Consider the following 23,511-nt stretch of genomic DNA (forward strand, 5'->3'; position numbering starts at 1 on the left):
AAAACTCTAACCATGTTTTAAAGGTTGTTGATATGCTATGTGTGAATTTCTTGTGAGATCTAGAGGTATTTACTTTCATACATACTTAAAGTTAACAAGATCAAGATTGATATCAAGAACTTGATGATCACTTTGGTTGCTGTTTCAAGAGCTTAAAGAAAACACAAGTGGGAGTAATTCAATTCACTATTGTTAGTGATCTAAGTTGCTATTGTAAAATTTTAATTCTTTCATAGTAGATTTGTTTTACTTTGAGGATAATTAGGTTAAATCTTCCTCAAGTTTTTTATCAGTTTGATTTTCTTGGGTTATCATATCATTATGTTCTTTATTTTCCACATTACTTACATGATATGATTTAATTATGTTAACCTAGTTTTGAATAATTTACCTAAGTAATCACTTGGTTAAATAATTAGGTTAAACAACTTATATTTTAAAGGGTCTAAAAACCTACACAAAGGAAATTAATATATAAAAAATACTTAAATCATCGAATTTTATACTTAGCTCTAAATGAGAAATTCATAATTTCATCATTTATAAGTTGACTTATCACTTCTATAACATAATGTTCGAATCATTCTCCCACAGTTGTAATTTCGAATTATTGAAAAAAGAAAAGAAAGTATTTAATACTATTTATAGCAAAATTTATAATATCTAGTAGAATTTAAAAAAGAACTTATTCCATTTGTATTGCTTTGATAGGAACATAAAACATTGGTCCACAAATTATCATATTATCCAAGACCCCTTACACAGGTCAAAAGTCCTAAATTCAACCCTATTAAAGATCGGAGAGACAATAGAGACATGAAACAAACACAAGTGCACAGGAACCATAGCAAGCTAGCTAGCCCATCTCCTCAGCTTCCACACTTCTAAATCTGCAACCCGAGAAAGATACATTAAATACCAAGTTGGTAAACAAAAAGCTTTTACAGTTCACACAACAAAAGAGTAAACTATAACACAAGCTCAAAAGCTTCAACATTATCATAAAGTCATGCTTCTACTACTATAATTTTTCTTGTTGACCCCCCAATAGCATTCTCTACCAATCAAGCACTTATAGTTATGAGACATCGCCAATTAAAAGCTCAAAGCGCGCACCAGATAATAGAATGCACCGTGCTGGAGTGGCTGAAGGGTGACACCCCACTCGTTGGTGAGAACAGGCTGACCAGAAAAGTGAATAAGCACTGCTTCATCACCAAAAGCCTCACGCACGTTGAAGGGCCCTGCAGCCACCTCGAATGCCACATCGTTGATGAAAACCGTTGATTTCTCCGGGCCAACCACGCCTACTGCACCCAATTCCCCAACACCTGCTAGGATAGAATCATTTCCTTAAATTTGTGTACAGGTTAATCCTAAGTTTAAAGGCTCAACAAAATTCACAATATTTTTTGTAATTGTTGAAATAACAAATTGTGATTAATGTATAATAAAAACAATCTCAATAATGATTCCCGCGAGAATGACCTTGCACTAATCATAGTTTGCCAACCCAACAAATTATGGGAAAAATTGTAAAACTTAGTGTAATTAGCATTGTTGATATCTTAATCTTAGAAGAGTTTTAAGCGTCGCAGTAGTCAAACAGGACAGACTGGAGGGACTAATGCCAAGCCATGCACACGTCCATCTAGACAGAGATCGCAAATCCCGGACCCAAAAGACCAAATGATCCTCGGATATTTCCTAACATGACAAACATGTCCATCCAAGCCAGTCCGTACCAGAAAGAGAAGTCTCATACATCAATCACGTCCGTGAAAATGTTAGTGAACCTAATCAGATATGCTTGTTTATCTTCGAAACAATGACAAGGACAAAAATATACATATATATTCCAAGATACCTAGCTTATCCCTACCTTATTGTTTTCAATCTAATATATCTTACATGCACAATAGACCATTTTCCAGTGAAGAGGAGTGGGACTTGTGTGTCAATGTGTTATCATGCATATCCTGACAAATTTGAAATGTTAACTTTTTACCTTGATTTTGATTGATGGAGGATGGAACAGAAATACCAGTAGTAGTTGTAGAGGGAGAGACAGTAGTTGGATGAGTGGTCAAAGTGTAATTCAGCTGTGGATTGATCTTCACGATTTTCTCTTCTTGATCTTTCTTTGAACCCCCATCGTTCATCATTTCACTCAGCAATAGACTAGTGCAAGGCCCAACTGTGTGTTCAGGTACTTGAACCACATTTGATAGCTCAGAAAAGCAAAACCCTTGTGTAAAACTAGATGTTCCTTCACTAATATGGTGCACTGATCCTCCGGGCTGTTGCACTGGGAAGAAGAAAGGTTCAGGCAAAACCTCACTGTGGGACTGAAAATAGGTCTGGTTCACTGAGGCAGTTGGTGAATTAGAAACATCAGTAACATTTGGAAAGCCCATGGAGTAGGTGTTGTAAAGTGGTGCTTTGGGAGATGATTTTTCCGAAGAAGATGATGAGGATGATGGTGCAGTAGTAGCACTTGGAGCAAGAGATGTAATTGGAGGGTTGTTTTGGGCTTGTTGGGACTGGTTTTTTGAGTTTTGGAGGTGCCGGAGCTTGTGCTTGCTTCTTGATTTTCGGTTCTGGAACCAGTAAAAGACATTGGCATCACCTACTTGACCATACTCTTGCAATTGAGCCCTGATCTTTCTTATCTCATCCCTTGGAGGGTTCACCATGCCAGAGTTGAAAATTGCTTCAAGTATCCGAATTTGCTCAGGTTTTGGATTCCATCTTGGTTTTGGCTCCGGACTGCGTTCTTCACATCCAGGAACTGTTGGGGAAAATGCACACACACAAACGCACAAATTAATACCTTTCTTGGAGCTCTTGAAAAACCCATTAGATCAATCTCTCTTTCTAGTCTTGGGGTTGTATAATTTTGCATATCAACAATAAGATAACAACTAATTTATAAGTATATAGTGACAATTACACAAATTGGTTAAGTGTTTGGGTTTGAGGGGTGGGCTAGAGGCCCTAGCTTTTGAGATTCAAAGTAGAAACGGGTTCAAGAATCTAAAATCAAATAGTAAAAAGGGTTCAACTTTAAATGATGATAGTGAAAATTGTGTAATTACCTGAATTGTATGGGGTTCTGTGGCAGCCATTTGACATGAGAGATGAGTTGATGTCGTGCTGCCATTGGTGTTGGGTGTTGCAGGGCTTGGATTTGAACATGCTAGGCCAGTGTCTGTTAGATGAAGCCATGATGGATGATGGGTAAAGTCTAATCTAGATATCTAAGCAGCCAGCCAAATAAAAGAGAAACAGCAAGAACTACTAGCCCTTTTGTTGCTCTTGTTTTTGGAACTGAGTAATCAAGGCAATTAGCTTCTTCTCTTATAGCCTCCTCACCTACCACAGTGTACACTATATTTTAATTAATATCAATTAAAAACAAATAAACAGTCATTCCCATATCCCAAAGAAAAGATTAAAAAAAAAAAAAAGGAAGATTTTAAATATAAAAATAGACCAAACCCACAACAGGAATCGCCTGTGAAAAGATATACTAGAAAGGAAAGGGAAATAAATAAAAAGGAAAGTAAGATAAGAGAGAGTGTCATCTCCTCCATCCCTTCCTTACACTTTTGCATTAAAGCCGGAATACTTGTTTACTACTCAAAGTACATGCCAATTCCCCCGGACGAGAAGCAAAGGAAACATTGAAAGGAATACATGCTGGGGGCTTTAGTAGAATCTTATTCAGAGATGACAGAGAAGCTCTTATTGTCAAAGGTTTTTATAGCTATAGAAAAGTGGTGGGGGGTGGTTCTGTTCTGATCAGTTTTGTCTCTTTCTTTTTCTTTTTTCCAAATTTCTATGGAGAGGATTCTCTTGGTCACTTGGGTTGCTCACAAGCTATATTAATGGGAGTGTGAAGGCAGAGTAGAAGTAAGTGTTGGATTATTCTAATGGAAGAGGTTGTTGTAGGAATAAATAGGGGGTGGGGGGTGTTTGAAAGTCAAGAAGGGCACGTAGTAGAGTTCAATTGAAAAGCGGTGGTGGTGGGATAGTAATTGAAGTTTAGGTTATTTTGGGCAAAGTAAGTTGGGCTTTGGATTGACTCGAGGGTCATTATTTATTAGTATTATTAAGAATGTATATATATATATATATATCTTGGAGTATTTAGGTTCTTTCAAATTTTCAAAAGGAAATGGGAAATTGGGAATGAATGGTGTACAGGATCTAATTAGGTACATGAATTGTATAGTTAGACCATAAATAATTGTCAGGACAGTCGCAAAACTTGCACGCAACTCTTAAATATTTGTAGCAGTCAAAAAAGGATGGTGAAGAAAAAAGGAGTGGTAATACTAACAGTGCCATGGTACGTTGAGAGAATGGGAGATAATTTTAATAAGATTTGAACTTTATCTTTGTGATAGAAGCCAATAGATGAGAATGTGTAGGTTTCCTCGGCAAATAGGGTACACAGTAAATTAAGTGGGGACTTCATTCTGTAATTTTGATTCTTTGAATCAGCAGAACTCTTGGTGCACTTCTTGTCTGTTGATATATGGACCAGCATTATAATCATTTGATGCCTTTAAATATATATATATATATATATATTTGTTTTGTTTTGAAAATAACCTAATAGTTGTACTAGAAAGTAATTAAATTAAAATATTCTTATAAATGGTAAGTGATAATTTATTATGATATGAGAGGGCATTGATCTTATCTTCTCATTTGTATTTTGCAAATTCACATCTTTGACTTTTCTATAATCTTTTATCAGTTACAAGTTTTGCAATATAATATTCATTTATATAAACACAGTAAATATAACATTCAACGGATTTTTGTGAGTTATTAATATCAAAATCAAATTTGTTTAAATTTGGTATGAGAGTCATTTTCAACACTCGTGGGTCATGCCTTCAAACTCCTGCACTTCATTCTTCTCAAAAAAAAAAAAATACTCCTGCACTTCATTCTTCTCAAAAAAAAAAAAAAAAAAAAAAAAGAAGAAAGAAAAAAGAAAAAAGAAAAAAAATCCTCCCCTTCATCTTTCTCTGCTATCAATGCACCCACATCTTCCTCTATCATTGTTTTCAAATTTCATCCTCCTTTTTAATTGCAATCTTCCTTTATCATTTAGTTGCAGAGTTTGTAATGCTTCTATATTTATTTTTTATTTTTCAGGATATAAGAAAAATATATCGATAAAATTTTAAATCCATCAAATAATGCATACATATAACAAGAGTCTTGTAACTATTTAAATTATCCCTTGATATTTCCAAGACATTCAAGGCTCAAATCTCCATTCCCCGTTGTAACTATTTAAATAACGTTTATAAAAATAGTTCCTAAATTAATGTCCTTAGAGCATTCGTTAACATTTTTCTTTAGACTATATAAAAATAAATAAATAAATAACATACTAGATACATATATAATTTATACATGTAGTGTAGTCCCTTATGGGATTTCCTTTTTAGTTTTGGGCCTGAATTTGTTTTTCTTTTTTTGGAGAGAAAGTTTTAACTTATGACATCCGCTCCTAATGATTGTTTCTTATAATTAAAGTAAGACACTAATTAGTTTTTGGCGTAGATAGGAAATGAAATCCAGATCTCTTATTCAATGGTAAGAAACTTTATCAATTGAGCTAATTGGAACTTACATTTTCTGTTCAAGTGTAATGGAAGAAATGTGAGGTATTTTAGTTTAATAGGCCTTCCTTTGTTTGGAAGAGAGAGATAGTTTAGGTTTTCGGCTTCGTAATGTTATAATGGGTCTTTTAATTTGGACAATTTTTTAGTGTAGTGAAGCTCATGTGATGGAGGCTCAAAATTCTTTTAAGTGAGGGAAGTGTTAGGTAAGGCCCAACTCGCGTGGTGTTGTTTAGAAGCCTATTTATATTTTTTATTGTTTAGGCCAGTGAAGTCTAGTGAGGTTAGGACATGTGACATGAGAAAAAATTGCTTCTCAATTCTTGGTTTTAAATCTAAAAAATGCTTTCAAATCATTTAACATTGACTTTATATGCAATTTGTATGAATGTCTATTTGGCATCATCTTAAATGGTTTTCTGTTGATTATCTTTTGCTGAAAGTGGGCTAAACTATATATATATATATATATGAGAGAAAAAAAAATTCAGAATCTTACATAAAAACAAAATAAGCTAAAATATTAACAAAACAGCTTGTGGAAAGAAGTCGATAAAAATTTCAAGAAAATAAAAGAAAATGTATATTTGATTAATAACATTCATCTTGTACTAACACTTCCAATTTAGGATTGCAAATGAGTGGAGCTTTGTTAAGTAGTGAATGTTTAAGCTTACTCAACAACGAAAGTAAAATGTTTAAGTTTGGTTTCAGCTCAAACCAAGCCTATAAATGATTTTTGAGCTCAAGCTTGTAAAAAGTATAAAAGTATGAGCTCGTGGCTCAGTTCAATTCATTAATCCAGTCGAGCTTGAGATTCAACAGAAGTGCATTATCAAGCTTATTTGGTTTGAACAAATGGGCCCAACTCCCAATTACTTAAAGCTGCTTGAGTAAGATATGTGTTTAATTATCAAATTTATTACCAAGCATATAAATGAGCCTAGAATTGTATTGTATCAAGCCTTAATGTTTATGATGTTGTTTATGAACAAGTTGTTTTTGTTTGGGTTTGGCTTATTTATTTAACAAGCCTAAAATGAAGGTTAAGCTTAGCTTGTTTATAAACAAACAAAATTGAATGAGCTTTTTATCAAGCTAAGTCTAGTTGTTTATGAACGGCTTGATTAATTTATTGCCATACTAAAATTTCTACACTAAGAGTAGAATGAATGTATTTTTGGTAATGAAACTCATTAGTTATAGCATATTATATTTGTGTATATATTTGCTATAAGTTGTCTTGACTAGTAATTTGGTGTGTTAATAGTATAGTTTAGTCCCATAAAAATTATTTTTTAGCATCACTGCTATTAAGCTAAGACATATATTTAGGTGATTAAAATTAAAAACAAAAATCTAGAGTTCAAAGCATCATTAGTCTTGTTATACACACCATAAGAAATCTGGGTTTATGCGGCATTTGTAAAACGTTGCTATAGACACAAATTGTCTATCACGACATTTTTTTTGCGACTTTAAAAAATGTCACTATAGGTCTATTGCGATGTTTTTAAAAACGCCGCTAAATAGTATGCCATTTTCTTTTCTTATTTTTTAGAAAAATACATTTAGTGACATTCTTAAACGCTGCACACAAAAAAAAAAAAAACAAAAAAAAAAATCTTATAGCAATGTTTTAAAAATGAAATGTCGCTAAAGCATTTGTCATCTAACTTTTTAGTGATGTCTTATAAATGCCTCTAAAACCTACTCATTCATATATATATATATATTCATTCTAGTCATTAAAAATACCATAAAATATATACTCATAAATTCCACAATAACTAACACAAGCTTGTAATAGATCAAATAAACCTATTGTAGACACTCAATTTTGCACCCATGATTTAATCAAGGAGAATAACTTGAATGACCATTCATGTACCCCAAAAATCATGATTGCATTACATGCATCAATTTTTTCTTGCATTATCTACATCAATTTTTTTTTTTTCATTACATGCATTAATTCATTCATTGCATATCATGAAAATGATCTTTAGGTTCTAATGGTAGCAACGGTATGCCTGTCGGATCAAAAGATATCGCATGATAAAGTTTGCACGTTCAACATGCATTGTGTCTAGGAGAGGTCAACCATGCATGATCAATTTAAATTAATTCTAATTGGTTAAAAAATTAAGATTAATTAAATAATTTTGCGATTGGTTGATAATTAGTGTTAAAATAGGATTCCATGCATAGGAATAAAAGGGATGATTGGAAAACAATAAAATTGTGGATAATCTAAACTTTATCAAGAATTATTTTAGAGTATTTATCTACAAGATAATTCTTCTTAAATAGCCTAAATTATCCTTAAAAGAGGTGAAAAATCATAAATGGAGGATGAAAACGCGTCTAGGTACAATGACTGGCCAAAAAACCCTAAGAGAGGAGTCCAAACGACACCTGAACATGAAAGAGTGTTCAAAGTCCAAAGGGCAATTCAGCACTTTTGGAGTGCCGAACGGCACTCTAAAAAGGCCGAATTTTCTCCTTGTAGGCTTTGGCCCAATGGCCTTCGGGTGATGATAAGGCACACCCGTGTCGATCTTTTCACAAAAGGATGTGTCCGGATTCAAACCCTAATCATCCATGCCTACTTTTTAGAGACTTCTGGCCTCTATAAATAGAGACTGAACCTCATAATTCAACATCTTTTTTTTACACTCTAAAAGGCACACGTTTTGAGGCTCTCAAATTGCTGATATTTGTTGATCCTCTCTGATATTTGCTGCTTAAATTAGGGGTTTTAGGTTTCAAAGATTACTGAATAAGTTTCTTTGATCTCTAAAACATCCTCTCAAGAACAAGAAGTGCTCATGCAAAAGGTTGTTTTCCATTGCCCTCTCTTTTTTATGCTATCTTTTTATGGTGATGAATGTTTTATCCATAGCATGAATTGTTAATTGTTGTTTTGTTTAAAGCATGATTGTTTTTTTATGTGATTGTTATAATCTCTTTCTTGAATGTCAATAATTTGCATGTGAGCAATTCTTTTTCTTAAAATAAAATAGATCTACATCTTTATTAGGTGTAGATCTGGATTTTTCTTGAAATAAAATAGATCTACATCATTATTAGATGTAGATCTGATTTTTCCTTAATACAAAAATAGATCTACATCTTTCTTAAATGTAGATCTGAAATTTTCTCAAATAAAAATGGATTTGCAACTTTATGAGATGCAATTAAAATTAAACAAATGTACATCTTTATTAGGTACAGATCCAGATTTTCTTGAAATAAAGTAGATCTACATCATTATTAGATGTAGATCTGATTTATCCTCAATACAAAAATAGATTTGCATCTTTCTTACAAGTAGATCTGAATTTTTCTCAAATAAAAACGGATCTGCATCTTTATGATATGCAGATCTAAATTTTTCTCAATTAAAAACTGATTTGTATCTTTCTTAAATACAGATCTGATTTTTCTTTAATACATGCAAATTTGAAATAAAGAAAAAGATTAAACATGATTGTATTTGTTTTCTTTAATTCATGTTGCATAAATTTAGATTATGATTGAAACTCTCTTCTTAAAAAATATTTTTCACTCTTTTTTTAAGATATAAAAACCAGATCTGATTTTTCTGTTATCAAAGAAACATTTGTTTATCTCAAAACAGATATAATCTTTTATAAATCCAAAAAGATTTTTTTTTTTTAGTTCTCAAAAAACATATTTGATACTTTTTTCAAACCAAAAGACTTTATTTTATGTAATAAAAATAGATCTGGATTTTATCTCCAAAAACCACTTTCTTCTACATACTACAAAACAAATTTGTTATTTTGACAAATCAAAATCAATTTTTTTTGCCAATCAAAACAAATTTGAATTTTGTTTTTTTAAAACGAAAGAAGAGACTTTTGTAGGAGGCAAAATTTTGAGCCAAGCACAAAATGCCACATCAAAATTTAGTGACAAAATTTAAATTAATATGTCATTAAATTAGATAAATCAAATGTTGACATGTGTCATTTAAGATGATATTTATCCTAATTAAATAGAGATAAATATCTTGATGATAATTATTCTAATTAAATAAGAGATAAATATCTCAATTAAATTAGAATGGTAATAGTTAATCATTATCTCTATTAAATAAATAAATAATAATAGATAATTATCTATAAGGAAGTCAATCCCAAGTGGGACTTATCCTTTGAAACCACTATAAATAGAGGGCATACCTCCTCTCATTTATAATAATTTTTCTAAGACGTCAAAGCTCTGGAGAAATTCTGCCTCAAGAACACACGAAGAACACATTCAAATAAGTTCTTTGAAGTTCTATTGGTATTAAGCTAAAAATCCTCCATAAACTTCAACAAACCTCAAATCCTTGAAGCTCAACGAATCAAGCCTCTAAAGCCCCGAAGAACTTCAACCTAAACAAAGACTTGAAGAACAATAAATCTCTAATAAGCTCAAAGCTAGAGATTTATTGTGGAGACCGTTCAATCCATTTTCCAACTAAAGTCAAGAAGATTCCTTGTTCGAGTCAAGTTCAATGAAGATAGAATCAGAGGGTATTCTTTTGTAAAAGAATTGAAATAGAGATTGTACTCATTATTCATCAATATAAATTTATATTTGCAAACCATATTTCTTTTCAATTGTTTAATCTTTTGCAATTGAGAAAAATTTGTGTTTACAAATTTTTGGCACACTTGGTGGGACAATCTCTACCTCTCATCTCTTCTTCGTCAACTTGTCACATCCTTTGAAGCCATATGGCTTCAAAGAAGACTCAAATCGACAATCCTATTTTTGGAAGAAGTGAAGTTGATCCTACACTTGATTCAAACTCTGATATTCCCTATACTGGATCCATGACAAGGGGAAGGATAAGAGCCCTTACAGAAGTCTATGCTCAAACAACACCCATACCCCAATCCTCGTCTGTTTTCAACACTTCTAAAATTGAGAAGTCACAAACAGCCTCATCTACTCAGGGCGCAAGCAAAGATGTAGCTATCCTTGTCAATGAAATGTTGTCTTAACCAGCTTTGTCACCAGAACCAACACAAGAAGCTCCAATTGTTGACGAAGAGGATGAATCACTTGATGGCTCTGAATTCTCTTTTTCAAAAAATATTTCTACTTCCAAGCTTAGGGAATCCCCTCACTTTGTTAATTTATTTGTCATGCCAATCATGATGACTAACACAACATCTTTGGGGGAACAAATCTTGACCATAGCCCAAACTTTAGAAGAGCTAATGAAGTCCATGAAAGAGAGGGAAGCATTGAGAGACACTCAAATAACTTTCAATCAAAACAAACCCATAATGACAAACCCGAGGGTTCAACAAAGGATCTCAAACTCTCTGCAAATGGGTCTATCTCTCCTGACCAACACAAGGAGTTAATCAAGAAAGCCATCAAAGATCAAGTTAGGGGTGGAAGTCAATCGTCCATTGCCTATGCCAAACCATACACTCAAAGGATAGATCTCTTGAGGATGCCTCAAAACTATTAACCACCAAAGTTTCAACAGTTTGAAGGTAAAGGCAATCCAAGGCAGCATGAAGCTCACTTTGTGGAAACTTGTAACAATGTTGGAACTTATGGGGATCTCATGGTCAAACAATTTGTTCGCTTTTTGAAGGGAAATGCGTTTGATTGGTATACCGATCTAGCGCCTGGCTCCATTGATAGCTGGAATCAAATAGAGCGAGAATTCCTAAACCGTTTCTACAGTACTCAATGTACTGTTAGCATGATAGAACTCACCAATTCAAAGCAGTGGAAAGAAGAGCCTGTCACTGATTACATTCAACGGTGGAGAAATCTTAGTCTCAACTACAAGGATCAATTATCTGAAGTGTCTGCAATTGAGATGTGCATTCAAGGAATGAATTGGGCTATAAGCTATATCCTTCAAGGAATAAAGCCTAAAACATTTGAAGAATTAGCAACATGCACCCATGATGGAGCTTAGTATTGCTTCCAATGGTCACCAAAGCCCGCCTATTCAAGAACCCCACAATGGGAGAGAAAGACAAGATACTCGCAAAGGGGGCAAATTGCCTCCTAAACTGGAAAACAAGCAGTCTTTGATTGTAACTACTACTCCTCTCAAAGTTCCAGTTAAACCCAAGATAAAAGAACAAACATATGCTCTCACGCAAGAAAGAAGAAGAAGACCAACATTACAAGAAATGCAAGAAAAGCAATATCCATTCCCTGATTCCGATATCTCCAACATGTTGGATCATCTACTTGAGATGAAGTTGATTGAGCTATCGGAGATGAAACATCCTGAAGAGGCTGACTAAGCAAATAATCCCAAGTATTGCAAGTATCATTGCCTCCTAGGCCACCCCATTGGGCAATGCTTTGTGCTGAAAGATAAAATCATGGAACTAGCTCGTCAAGGAAAGATCATGTTTGATGATGAAGTTGCAACTGCCAATCTAGCCATGGTAGCCTTAACAACCACTTCTACTTATTTCACCATTCAATTTGGTTCATTTAAGCCTATTGAGGTGAAAGTATCTCTCTCCCCAATGCCAATTCCCAGGAATTATATCTTTTCATCTTTTACATGTTATCAAGTAAGTGGTGAAGAAGAATCTTTAGATAGTGAGGAAGAGACAGAACAATCTATCGTGTACAGGACATACTGGTCTTCAATCATTTTTATTGATAATGATCATTTGTTGGGCTCCAAGATTCACAATTGCCCCTTGTTTGTAACTGGGTACATTCAAGAACAACGAGTCAATCGTATCCTTATTGATGGGGGATCTGCAGTTAATATCCTCCCACTCAAAATATTGAAAGAATTTGGAATCTCCTTAGATGAACTACTTCCTAGTAGGTTGATGATTCAAGGCTTTAATCAGGGTGGACAAAGAGCTATTAGGAAGATTAGACTTCATATGCTCATTGATGAAATGGAATCAAGTGTGCTCTTTCATGTCATTGATGCTAAGACCACTTACAAAGTGCTTATTGGAAGACCATGGTTGCATGAGTATGGCATTGTGCCATCTACGTATCACCAATGCTTTAAATATTTCCAAGATGGACAAGTTAAGAAGATAGTAGTTGATCACAAGCCCTTTACTATAGCTGAATCACATTTTGCCGATGCAAAGTTTTACTTGGAAGATGACAGATTAGAAGAAGCACAAGTCATTGTTTCACCATCTAACAAAGAAGTAAACCTCCACTCCAAAACTTCAAGGATTGACTTTCTAATTGAAGAGAAGGAAGCCAAGCCAATTGAGGAGAAGGAAAACAAGCAAACAAAGACTTCCACAAAAGAGAAGAAGCATGAAGCTTCTAAAGCAACCAAGGCAGCTCCTGTGTTACACTATGTCCCAGTCACCAAAGGAAAAGAGGGCCAATCACCCTTTTCAGGAGATGGAGAGTCAGTATTGGAAAATCTGCAGGGACTAACTCTCCCAGTTGCTAAAATAACAAAATCAAGACCCTTAAGTCAACCGTTGAAAGGGTTTACAAGACCATCCCAAGGACCAATTATTGAACACAAGATTTTGCCCACCAAAAGAACCAAAGAGGGTTTTGACCCTAATGTGTATAGACTCATGGCTAAAGCTGGTTATAACCATGAGAAGCCAAGTGGTTTGGGTAAGCTGATCCCTGAAGCCTCCGGAAAAGAAGGACAAAAGACATTGAAAGACAAGGGTGTTAGGGCAACAAGTTCTAAGGCTGGAGTTGGGTACACTCCACCAACTCCCATTCGTATCCCCATTTAGAAAGCTAGTGTTTTGATGATTTCAACAGATGATAAAGAAGAAGAACCACCTTCAAAGCCATCAAAGAAACTATCTGTTTTTTATCGCATTGGCCAACCCATTCCCTATATCTTAGTCTTCGACAGGTTAGGGACACAAGAAGATGATAACTTTGTTACTTGCACTCGAAGCTCTGTTCTTGCAAGACTCAGTCATTCAGCTTCTCCCCAAAATGGCACTAGAAGTTTTGCTCTTACAAGACTTAGTTATGCAACTTCTTCTCAACTCTCAAAGGATGAGAAGTTAAGACGTCAGCAAAATAAGACGTCAAATTTCTTTCACAGAGATGTTGACGACACACTCCTCATGGATCAAGATTCAAACGAGGTTCGAAGCTCCATTCCATCTCAAATGAAGCGTAGAAGTATTTGGGAAGTAAATACTAGAGAAGCCTTGACTGCAAAAAAATGTACAATGGTGTCCCCAAAACTGAAGGTAGATGATGAGGTTGTTGCTTTAGTAAATCATATAACAATCACTGAAGTCATAAAGGAGGAGTCCCCTTTTGAAGAAAATGTTGAGGATGCTCCACCCATATTTGAAAAAGGCATACAAGCTACAGTTGATGAATTGAAGGAAATCAACACTAATACAACTGAAGATGTTTTGAGAATTAGCCTTATCAATGGCAAGTTCTTGAAATGTTACTATGCCTGAAATTTGAAATGCTCCTTGGCAAGAGCTTAAAACTGCCTACTTCAACACTTAAAAAAGTACATGATGTTTTTCCATTACTTTTAAAAGTGTTAAAAAAAAAAAAAAAAAAAAAAACCCAAAACCTTTTGAACTACGTGGTGACTTGATCCCTCTCAAGGGGTACATAGGCAACTTAGTATTTTATACTAAGTTCAATCATGTCTCAAACCAAAACTATTTGAACTACGTGGTGACTTGATCCCTCTCAAGGAGTACGTAGGCAGCTTGGTATTTCATACTAAGTTCAGTCACATGTTGAAACAAAAGCCCTTTGAATTATGTCATGGCTTTGAACCCTTTCAAGGGGTATGTAGGGAGCTTGGTATTCTATACTAAGTTCTGTCAAAACAAATTGAGCAATTAGTTTTCAACTAAGAAGTTCAATTACATGTTTCAAATTGATCAATTAGTTTTTAACTAAGAAATTCAATTACATGTTACAAATTGAGCTATTCGTTTTTAACTAAGAAGTTCAATTACATGTCAAAAAAAAGGGGGCGGGGGGGAGAGAGTGGTGACTAAGAAGTTCAATCGTATTGAAGGAAAATTCCAAACTACATCATGACTAAATCCAAAATTCTTCTATAAAAAAAAAAAAAAAAAAAAGGTTCGATCAAAGCATCCACTTCAAGTTCTTCAAATCGGAACGCTTACTCTTTAAGGCACTTTGTATCTTCTTCAAGGCCTCCACATCTTGGTCTTTAAGCACAGTAGTGGAATTAACGTTTTCAATTTGATCTTGCAGAGCTTCTATGATGCCATCCTCTTCAACGTGCTTGAACTTTATTTGTGGCACTAGTTGTTCTAACTCAGCTAGCTTTGCCTTCAGGTCAACAATCTCTGAATTGGTAATTTAAAGTTTAGCGTCTAGAGATTCTTTCCTACTTGATACTTCTCTAATAAGAAGTTCAGTGTCATTCACATGACGTGTTTGAATCTCTAGACTCACATGATTACTTATAGATGCCTCATTCTCTATGTAATATGAAACATCTTTTTTAAGTATTTGTCAACATGCACCTGCAATGGCTGAGGGTCAATCCCAAAATTCTGTATCCCATGATAAATCTTGCTTACGTCATCCTTGGGAAAGATCTTATTCAAAGGGAAGTCTAAAAGTTGCGACAAAAGGAGGTCTCCAAGCATCAAAGCCCCTTGTTTACTCATAGACATCCCTTGTTCTGGTTGTGAAGAAACCTTGTTTGTGTTATTCACAGGTTTAGAAGATGCTATAGCATTATTAATCCTATGCTTTTTGGTCTCCAAGTTCACAACAGAAGGTTCGTTGTGGGTTGACGTAGGAACATGGTAAGCTGAGGTCTACATTTTAATGATTTTCTTATATGTTTCCAGTTAGCACTGGAATCCTTGCTTGCATCATCATCAGAAACTACAAGTGTATCCTCATATTGCATATCACTTGAACGTTTAGTACCTCTCTTTTGAACAGCAATAGTAGTGCTAGAAGGATTTTCAGTAGACTGAAGTTGATGGCTAGGACTCATAATTGCTTGTTCCTTCTTTCCTTTGCGAGATTTACTAGATGGTGGCTTAGCAAGAAGAAGTGCAGTCTTGGCTAATGTATCAGTACCTTTAGTAAAGTCATCCTTGCAAAGGTTTTTCCACCAATCCGTGTAGCTATGAGTAACTCTCTTCTCAAAGTCTGTGGATGAAGATGGTATAAGCACTATGGAAGATGTGTTGGAACGGGTGAATGACTGATAATATCGGTACAACTTCTTTAAAGTACTAGTTTGAATCCTTTTTTTTAGGTCACCTGGAATGTTTTGGTAGAACCCAAAGCGCCTACTAAATTGGTGTCGGCTATATGACTCTACAACACAATGATCTTCACATCGGAGAGATAAATATCCAGAGCAGAGAGGCATAAAATAACCTAGTCTTGGAACAGATATTCCTCCATTGTCCTCAAAAGTTAGGTCAAGGTCCGACTTGAATGAAGTCCCATGCCAAAAGAAATCCTTACCAGACCGTATGCGGTCACGTGCAGATACTTCATCGAACGGTGCCTTATAGCTTACTCCAGAATATCTTGTCATCATAGGCTTTCCTAGTTCATCATTTACAACACGATGGCTTTTGAAGAAGTGTGCTATCCATGCATAAACATAATGGACAGCAAAGCCATTGCTAGACTTGCTTGGTACAGGATTGTTAAACATTGTATTGAGCCCTCGATAGATGCTTGCTAAAACAGGAACGGCAAGGCCAAAAACTTCACCACTAGCCATGAGACTAGCAATCTTAAAAGTACTAGGACAAATGCTACCCAAGTCCTTAATAGGAAAAACAAATACACAAAGCTAGCAAGCTGCCAAATAAGTTCTTTCTTAAGGTCTTTAGGAACTTGAAGATCAAAAAGAGCCACATGTTCTTTGTCTTTCCAAGGCCCACGGTTAAGGATAAGGCCTGATGGATTTTGGCTGCGTTTTGGATGGAGTCCTTTCTTTGCTTGTTTCTTTGGAGTAGGATGTCTTTCATCTCCTTTAAACCAAAAAGCAATCCAATTGTTGACGTTAACTCTACTTTGCTTCTTCATTCGGTGTTAGATATGATGGTAGACTATAAAAAAATAGCAACAACTTCGAGGCAAGTAATTTTTCCCTTGATCATCAACTCCTTCAAGCTCTTTTGCAGTGGGAACCACTTCATCATAAAAAAGTCCTTTAATAGGAAGCCCACCAAGATTATGCAAATCCCACGTTGTAATAGAAATTTCTCCAACCAAAGTATGCAAAGTATTTGTCATTGGACTCCAACATTCACAAAATGCTTTCACAAGATTTTCATTGAAATCATATGTGAACAAGGAAGCAAAAACAGCTTCATAAAGGTTGGCAGCCTTAAGAAGTTCCTTGCACCAACTGAGTATGTCCTCCAACCATTCCTAATATAATGGAATATAGGAAATTCCTCCATTTACGTTGAAGGAGTACTCCTAGTTTGTTTGACCCGCAATTATTTCTCGTCCCAGAGATGGGTATGGTTTCGTACTCGCAATATTTGTGTGGTGGGAAGTGAGTAGAAGTGTTGCACTTGCATCAACATTTTGGGGAGCAGCTTGTGACCACTGCGGCAAGTTAGGTGGACATATATCCCAATCCCATTTTGGTGAAAACTCTCCAATAATGGGAAGACGAGTGAGTAGAGTCGAAGGCTTCGCTTCCTTGTTATCTTTCTCCGAATAAACAAATAGGGCTGGTTCAACACCAATATACGAATCTTCAAAGGAAAAGGCTTGGACACACTCAAAAGGGAGGAAAAAGAAACAAAAGTTAGTTTTCACAATGATTTCTATTTTTTTTTTTTTTCGCATCTCAAGTACTTTCTTTAAAAAAAAAAAAAAAAAAACAAATTACACACTTGAGAGAGATTGATAAACCAAGTCCCGCATCTCAAGTATTTAAAAAAAAAAAAATTATTACACACTTGAGAGAGATGGATAAACCTAGTCCCGCATCTCAAGTGAGTACTTTCAAAGCTTAATACTTGAGAGAGATGGATAAACCAAGTCCTGCATCTCAAGTATGTATGTTAAGAGAAAGTCACAACATGCAGAAGAAAATATTGCATGTAAAGAAAAAAAAAACTGAGTACGAGAATGTACCTCTTGAAGAGGAAGTTCCATAATCGAGCTTGTGCAAAATTTGACACAGTTGCGATGGTCTTTAGAAACAATGAAAATTCTGAGGCCGGGTACTACAAGAAGAAAAAAGTCATGAGCACGGTTTATAAAAAATATACACGAGCTTACAAAAAAAGAAAAAAAGAAAAAAAGAAGATCATGCCTTGCTACCTGACTGAGAGAGAGAAAACAAAAATCTTATGTCTTCTCCAAGGAGTTTTCTTGATATTCCTGAACTTATGCGCTATGCGAGGAAAATTGTTAGTTATGTGCAGCTAGAGTTGCCCTTTTATAGTGCTGATCAGAGAGTTTAATTGCAACTAAAACTCATCAAAATTTAGTGACAAAATTTACATTAATATGTCATTAAATTAGATACATCAAATGTTGACATGTGTCATTTAAGATGATATTTATCCTAATTAAATAGAGATAAATATCTTGATGATAATTATTCTAATTAAATAAGAGATAAATATCTCAATTAAATTAGAATGATAATAGTTAATCATTATCTCTATTAAATAAATAAATAATAATAGAGATAATTATCTATAAGGAAGTCAATCCCAAGTGGGACTTATCCTTTGAAACCACTATAAATAGAGGGCATACCTCCTCTCATTTATAATAATTTTTCTAAGACGTCAACGCTCTAGAGAAATTCTGCCTCAAGAACACACGAAGAACACATTCAAATAAGTTCTTTGAAGTTCTATTGGAATTAAGCTAAAAAGCCTCCATAAACTTCAACAAACCTCAAATCCTTGAAGCTCAATAGATCAAGCCTCTAAAGCCCCGAAGAACTTCAACCTAAACAAAGACTTGAAGAACAATAAATCTCTAATAAGCTCAAAGCTAGAGATTTATTGTGGAGACCGTTTAATCCATTTTCCAACTAAAGTCAAGAAGATTCCTTGTTCAAGTCAAGTTCAATGAAGATAGAATCAGAAGGTATTCTTTTGTAAAAGAATTGAAATAGAGATTATACTCATTATTCATCAATATAAATTTATATTTGCAAACCATATTTCTTTTCAATTGTTTAATTTTTTGCAATTGAGAAAAATTTGTGTTTACAACTTCATTCATAAATAAATTTGTGTGATTAATTTTAGTATCACATTTTCATCATATCATTCATGACATGCATAAGGTACATTGGTCACAAGAGTCTAGAAGACCAGACTCTGTCTGGGCAAAATGGGTGCCTAACATCTTCCCATTCTATAACCTAGCCTCCGGATTTAGGTCTTTGGTTAAGCAGATCTAGCCTTGGCTTTGTTTGTTTTGTGTAGAATGTAACTAGGACAAAAAGCCATGTATTTTGGTAGATTGTAACTAGGACCCAAAGCCATGTAACTTTTCAATTTTCCAATTATGTAATTTTTGTTCAGTTAATGAAGAGAACAATTCAGTCATGTATTTGTATATATATAGTATTTCTTATTTTTTGTATAAAAAAAAAATAAGTAGCGACTTTATACCACTTACCCTAAAAGGTATCAGAATCTCTTTTTTTGAGGGATGCTTCTGTCAAGGTCTCTCACACCTATTGATCATCAATATTCCACAATAACAAATTGCCAAACTAACACATATTAACCATAGATTCAAATAGATATATATTTAGTACCAATACATAAAATATGTCTAAAGTATTTCTTGAATTTAACAAAACACTTGTCTACCTACACATTAAAAACAATCACCCAAACTATGACAATATTATAAATGAAGTGTCACTTAAATGTGGTTGCTCAAAACAACTATGTAATAGTCTATGGAGCCCTTTAAAACACTGCAATTACCCCAAGAAGTTAGCTTCTCGATAGGATTAAGCTTGCGATCTTTGAGGAGTTAGAGAATGTTGATTCTAACCGAAACTACATTGAATACAAATTAAGATTAGTTATAATTTTATAAAGAAATCATTTTGAATAACACAATAATACTAGCCATAATTAAAAAAAATGTAAACACTAAATACAATCATAAAACATTAAAATTTAATACCCTCAACAATAATCATCCAAAATTACACCATACAATCAACACTTCCAATATCACCATGGACTACATAAAAGTAGAGAGCGGAAGTTAAAGATAAATTTCAATCATATTTTTGTTTCTAATAAAAAAATTAGAAAAACTAAAAAATGATAAACTTCTTTGATCCTCTTACTAGTAAGGACACTTAAATCCATTGAGCAATATGAGGAGAGCCCATTCAATTGGGTTGCAATCATTTTTCAAACTCAAAGAAGTAGATTAGGAACACTTTAAAAATTACATACTCCTTGGTTGCTCTAGCTAATGACATGACAATTAGTTCTAGTTGATGACATGACAATTAGTTCTAGTTGCCTCATCTTGATGCTCAATTGCACTAGCTATCTTAAGAAAGCATTCTACATGCCACTGTAGGACATTCTTTTCTTTTTGATTTGCTAGACCACAATAGAGTTTCTTTTCAAAATCCATCTCCATACAAGAGATTCCACTTAATTGATAAGAACACAAAAAATAAAATGATAAAATGGGTCTTCTTTTTTAATCAACAATAGGTAAAGATTAAAAATACTAGAACATGTATTGATTCTAAACAACAAACATCAACCAAAATCAGAATTTTATCAATAAAAAATTCAATAGCAAACAAATGGAAGCTTAAAGCCTAAAAAATAATAGAAACTCCTAACATTAGTGTAAGCCATCTTATAACACCATGCAAGCCACCTGTTTGCTCCAACTCAACAACCCACCACAAAATTAGTCATTAACATCACAATATAAAATGCTAACAAGCATTGAAAATAAAAGTAATAAACAAATATAACTAAACAATATTCATTCAAATTTTCAAAAATAAATAAACACTCCCAATATCAATTTAAACTACTTTATAACATTATGCAAGGCATCTACTTACTCCAACTCAACAATCCACCCCAACACAATCAACATCATAAGTACAAAACTTTGTAAGTATTTAAGCGAAAATTACTTACTATGCCCAAGCCAAGCATGTACTTTTTCAAAAAAAAAAATCCAAACTTACCACAATAAATGAGTGTTTAACCTGCAAAATAAGAGTCTACTATTTATAAGAATGTTATCAATGCACTTACTAGCTATGTCATCATTATTAACAATAGCATATACTAATCCAGATTCTCTTTTCATACTCTAAATAAATATTCAAAACATAAGAAATTATTAAATAAAATTTTTGGTTTATAACAGAGTTTTTACCCCTTTTTTTCTAGTGTTTTATAAAAAATCTTCAAAAACCTCTCAATACATAGACACCCACATGACACATCCAACAGTCTCATTCAACATACTCATAACAATCCTTAAAATTATAATGCTCAATAACTTCACACACACACACACACACACACACACACACACAAAACAAAACAAAACAAAAATACACACACACACACACACACACACACAAAACAAAAAACAAACAAACAAAACAAAACAAAACAAAAATATACATCACCTAACCAAGTGTTAGAATCAGAGAAGTCACTACAAACCACTTGTCACCATCATCCAAACTAGATAAAACCAGCTGTAAAAATCTTCAATTTTTTTTTTTAAATTGAACAAGTGCCTTTAAATTCAAATAAAAACTCATTATAATTAAAATAAATCCATATTTAATCTTACAAAAATAAAAGTCTCAAAACCCATATCATTTCAGCAAATCCAAACCCAAATTTTACAAAAATCAAAATTGAATATTTAATAAAGAACTTACATGTTACACCACAAAATCCAAACCAAAATTTCACAAGAATCAAAACAAAAAATTAAATAAAGAACCTAAATGTTAAGTCTCCAAATCCAAAACCAATTTTTTCACAAAAATCAAAACTATACATCAAATAGATAACTTACACCAAGCAAGAATGAGTGAGGGGAGGAGATGAAGGAGGAAAGATGAGGGAGAGGAAGGAGTGGCAATGCTGGCAGTGGTGGCAGTGGGTGGTGGGCTGGGTATGGAGAGAGAGAGAGAGAAGGAGGGGAAAGAAAGAGGAAGCCAAATCAAAAGTAGAGGCAAGGGGTGACCAACAACGGCAGAGGCTAACGACGGTGGCAGTGGATGGTGGCTAGAGATCGTGAGAGAGAGAGAGAGAGAGAGAGAGAGAAGAGGCACGAGGAGAGAAACAAAAAAGAAAGAAAGAAAACCCTAAGTGAAAGAATAAGAGATGAGGTGTAGGAAACGAAATTTTTGGGAAATTACGTGTGGGAAGAATGAAAAAATTGAGGAAGCTTGTCCTATTGCAGTGGTTTAGATGTGTCACTAAAGGTGTTGTTACTATTTTAGTATATTGCGACATTTTTAAAAACATCACTATAAAGTTTTGTTTAAGAACTATTGCGATGGTTTATAAAAATGTCACTATAGGACAGAAACACACGTATGAAACTATAACAATTGCGGTGCTTTAAGAAAATGCTACTATTGTTTTGGGATATTGCAACATTCTTTTGTTTATGATCTTAATTGGATTAGATGATGTTGTTTCTAAACAGATATCCTTAGGTAATGTCTTAATTAAAAAGACTATTAAGACTAATGTGATTATTGAAGAGACAGTGTCTTAATTAAGAAGACTATTTAAGATCAATGTAATTATTGAAGATAAACTAGGCAATAGCTATCGAAGGAAAGTAAATGATGAAGTAATAACTGAGTTTCAAACTTCCAAGTATCAAGAGGCTAAGGTTGTGTTTGATTTAGGCAAAACCATCACTCAATTCTTGAAATCCATGGGTCCCACCTCAAGTTAGTCCTAATGGCCTTTTTTTTTTTTTTTCTTCTCAATTTTCATAACTCATTACCAAAAAAAGTTAAGTGAAAGTTGTGGAAACTAAGAACTCATTTTATAAGTTTTCGAATTATAAAAATTGACTTCAGTGGCAAACTGGTAAAACAAATTAAGGTGTTGGGACCCACACTCATGACCTCTCGAGCTCGTATCATCCACTAGGTTTACCGCAAGACTGATCAATGAACAAGCAAGGTAGAGGATTGGTTTTGTGGGTTGAGATCGGTGGTTTGTGTGTTGTTTATAGTAGCGATAGGTTTATGGGTTGAGATCGGTGTTTTGTGGGTGGTTTATGGTGGCATTCAAATCGGTTGTTGTTGGGTTTTTTGAGTTCCTATAGTTATTGGTTTTTCCATCAAACAATGGTTGAATTTGTGTAGTAGCTAGGTTGATTGGTGGTGGTAGGCGGTGGGGTGCTTAGGTCAACTGGAGAGAGTGGGTGGTGGTTGTTGGTTTTTGTAGCTGGGTTGTTCTATATAGTGGTGATTTGGTTTGGCTTCTTTGGTTCGTCAGAGGATTTCTCTCAACTGTGGTTTGTGGGTTGGGTTTCTAGAAGGAGATAAGCAAAACAGTTGTTTCAAGCAGGTTTAGAAGTCAGGGGCAAATAGCTATTCTACTAGTGGGCTCCATCAATTGAGATAAATGTTAAATTTTCTAACCTAAAACTAAGGGGATTTTAGAGTGAGTGAAGAGTGCTAAACATGGTGTGGAATGAGTTAAGAGAAAATAGAGAATTAAAACTGAGAAGTGAGAATGAGTTATGAGTTAAGAAAATTGATATATGAATTATGAGATATAAGTGGTGCTAAAACCAAACATAGCCTAATAAGTAATTCAAAGTTACACTAAAACATGATGTTGAAAGGTTGATCAGTGCCAAT

General features: G+C 34.1%; 1 protein-coding gene across 3 annotated transcripts; it reads right to left on the bottom strand.

Moving 5' to 3' along the window:
- Positions 1-624: 624 nt before the first annotated feature.
- On the bottom strand, positions 625-3,891 carry LOC112020126 (WUSCHEL-related homeobox 9). 3 transcript variants are annotated; one of them, XM_065782170.1, is made up of 5 exons: positions 3,608-3,891; positions 3,099-3,375; positions 2,009-2,791; positions 1,117-1,334; positions 625-890 (listed from the first exon to the last, which is right to left on the bottom strand). In XM_065782170.1, the coding sequence occupies exons 2-5, from the start codon at positions 3,226-3,228 to the stop codon at positions 885-887; spliced, it is 1,137 nt and encodes a 378-aa protein (XP_065638242.1). In that variant the 5' UTR covers positions 3,229-3,375; positions 3,608-3,891; the 3' UTR covers positions 625-884. The 3 variants fall into 3 exon arrangements, with proteins under 3 accessions (XP_065638242.1, XP_065638241.1, XP_023908458.1); XM_065782169.1 differs by having other exon boundaries at positions 3,099-3,390; XM_024052690.2 differs by having other exon boundaries at positions 1,117-1,331; positions 3,099-3,390; positions 3,608-3,889.
- Positions 3,892-23,511: the final 19,620 nt, after the last annotated feature.

The sequence above is a fragment of the Quercus suber genome, unplaced genomic scaffold, assembly GCF_002906115.3.
Source record: "Quercus suber isolate HL8 unplaced genomic scaffold, Cork oak 2.0 scaffold_292, whole genome shotgun sequence".
In the NCBI taxonomy this organism is placed as follows: domain Eukaryota; kingdom Viridiplantae; phylum Streptophyta; class Magnoliopsida; order Fagales; family Fagaceae; genus Quercus; species Quercus suber.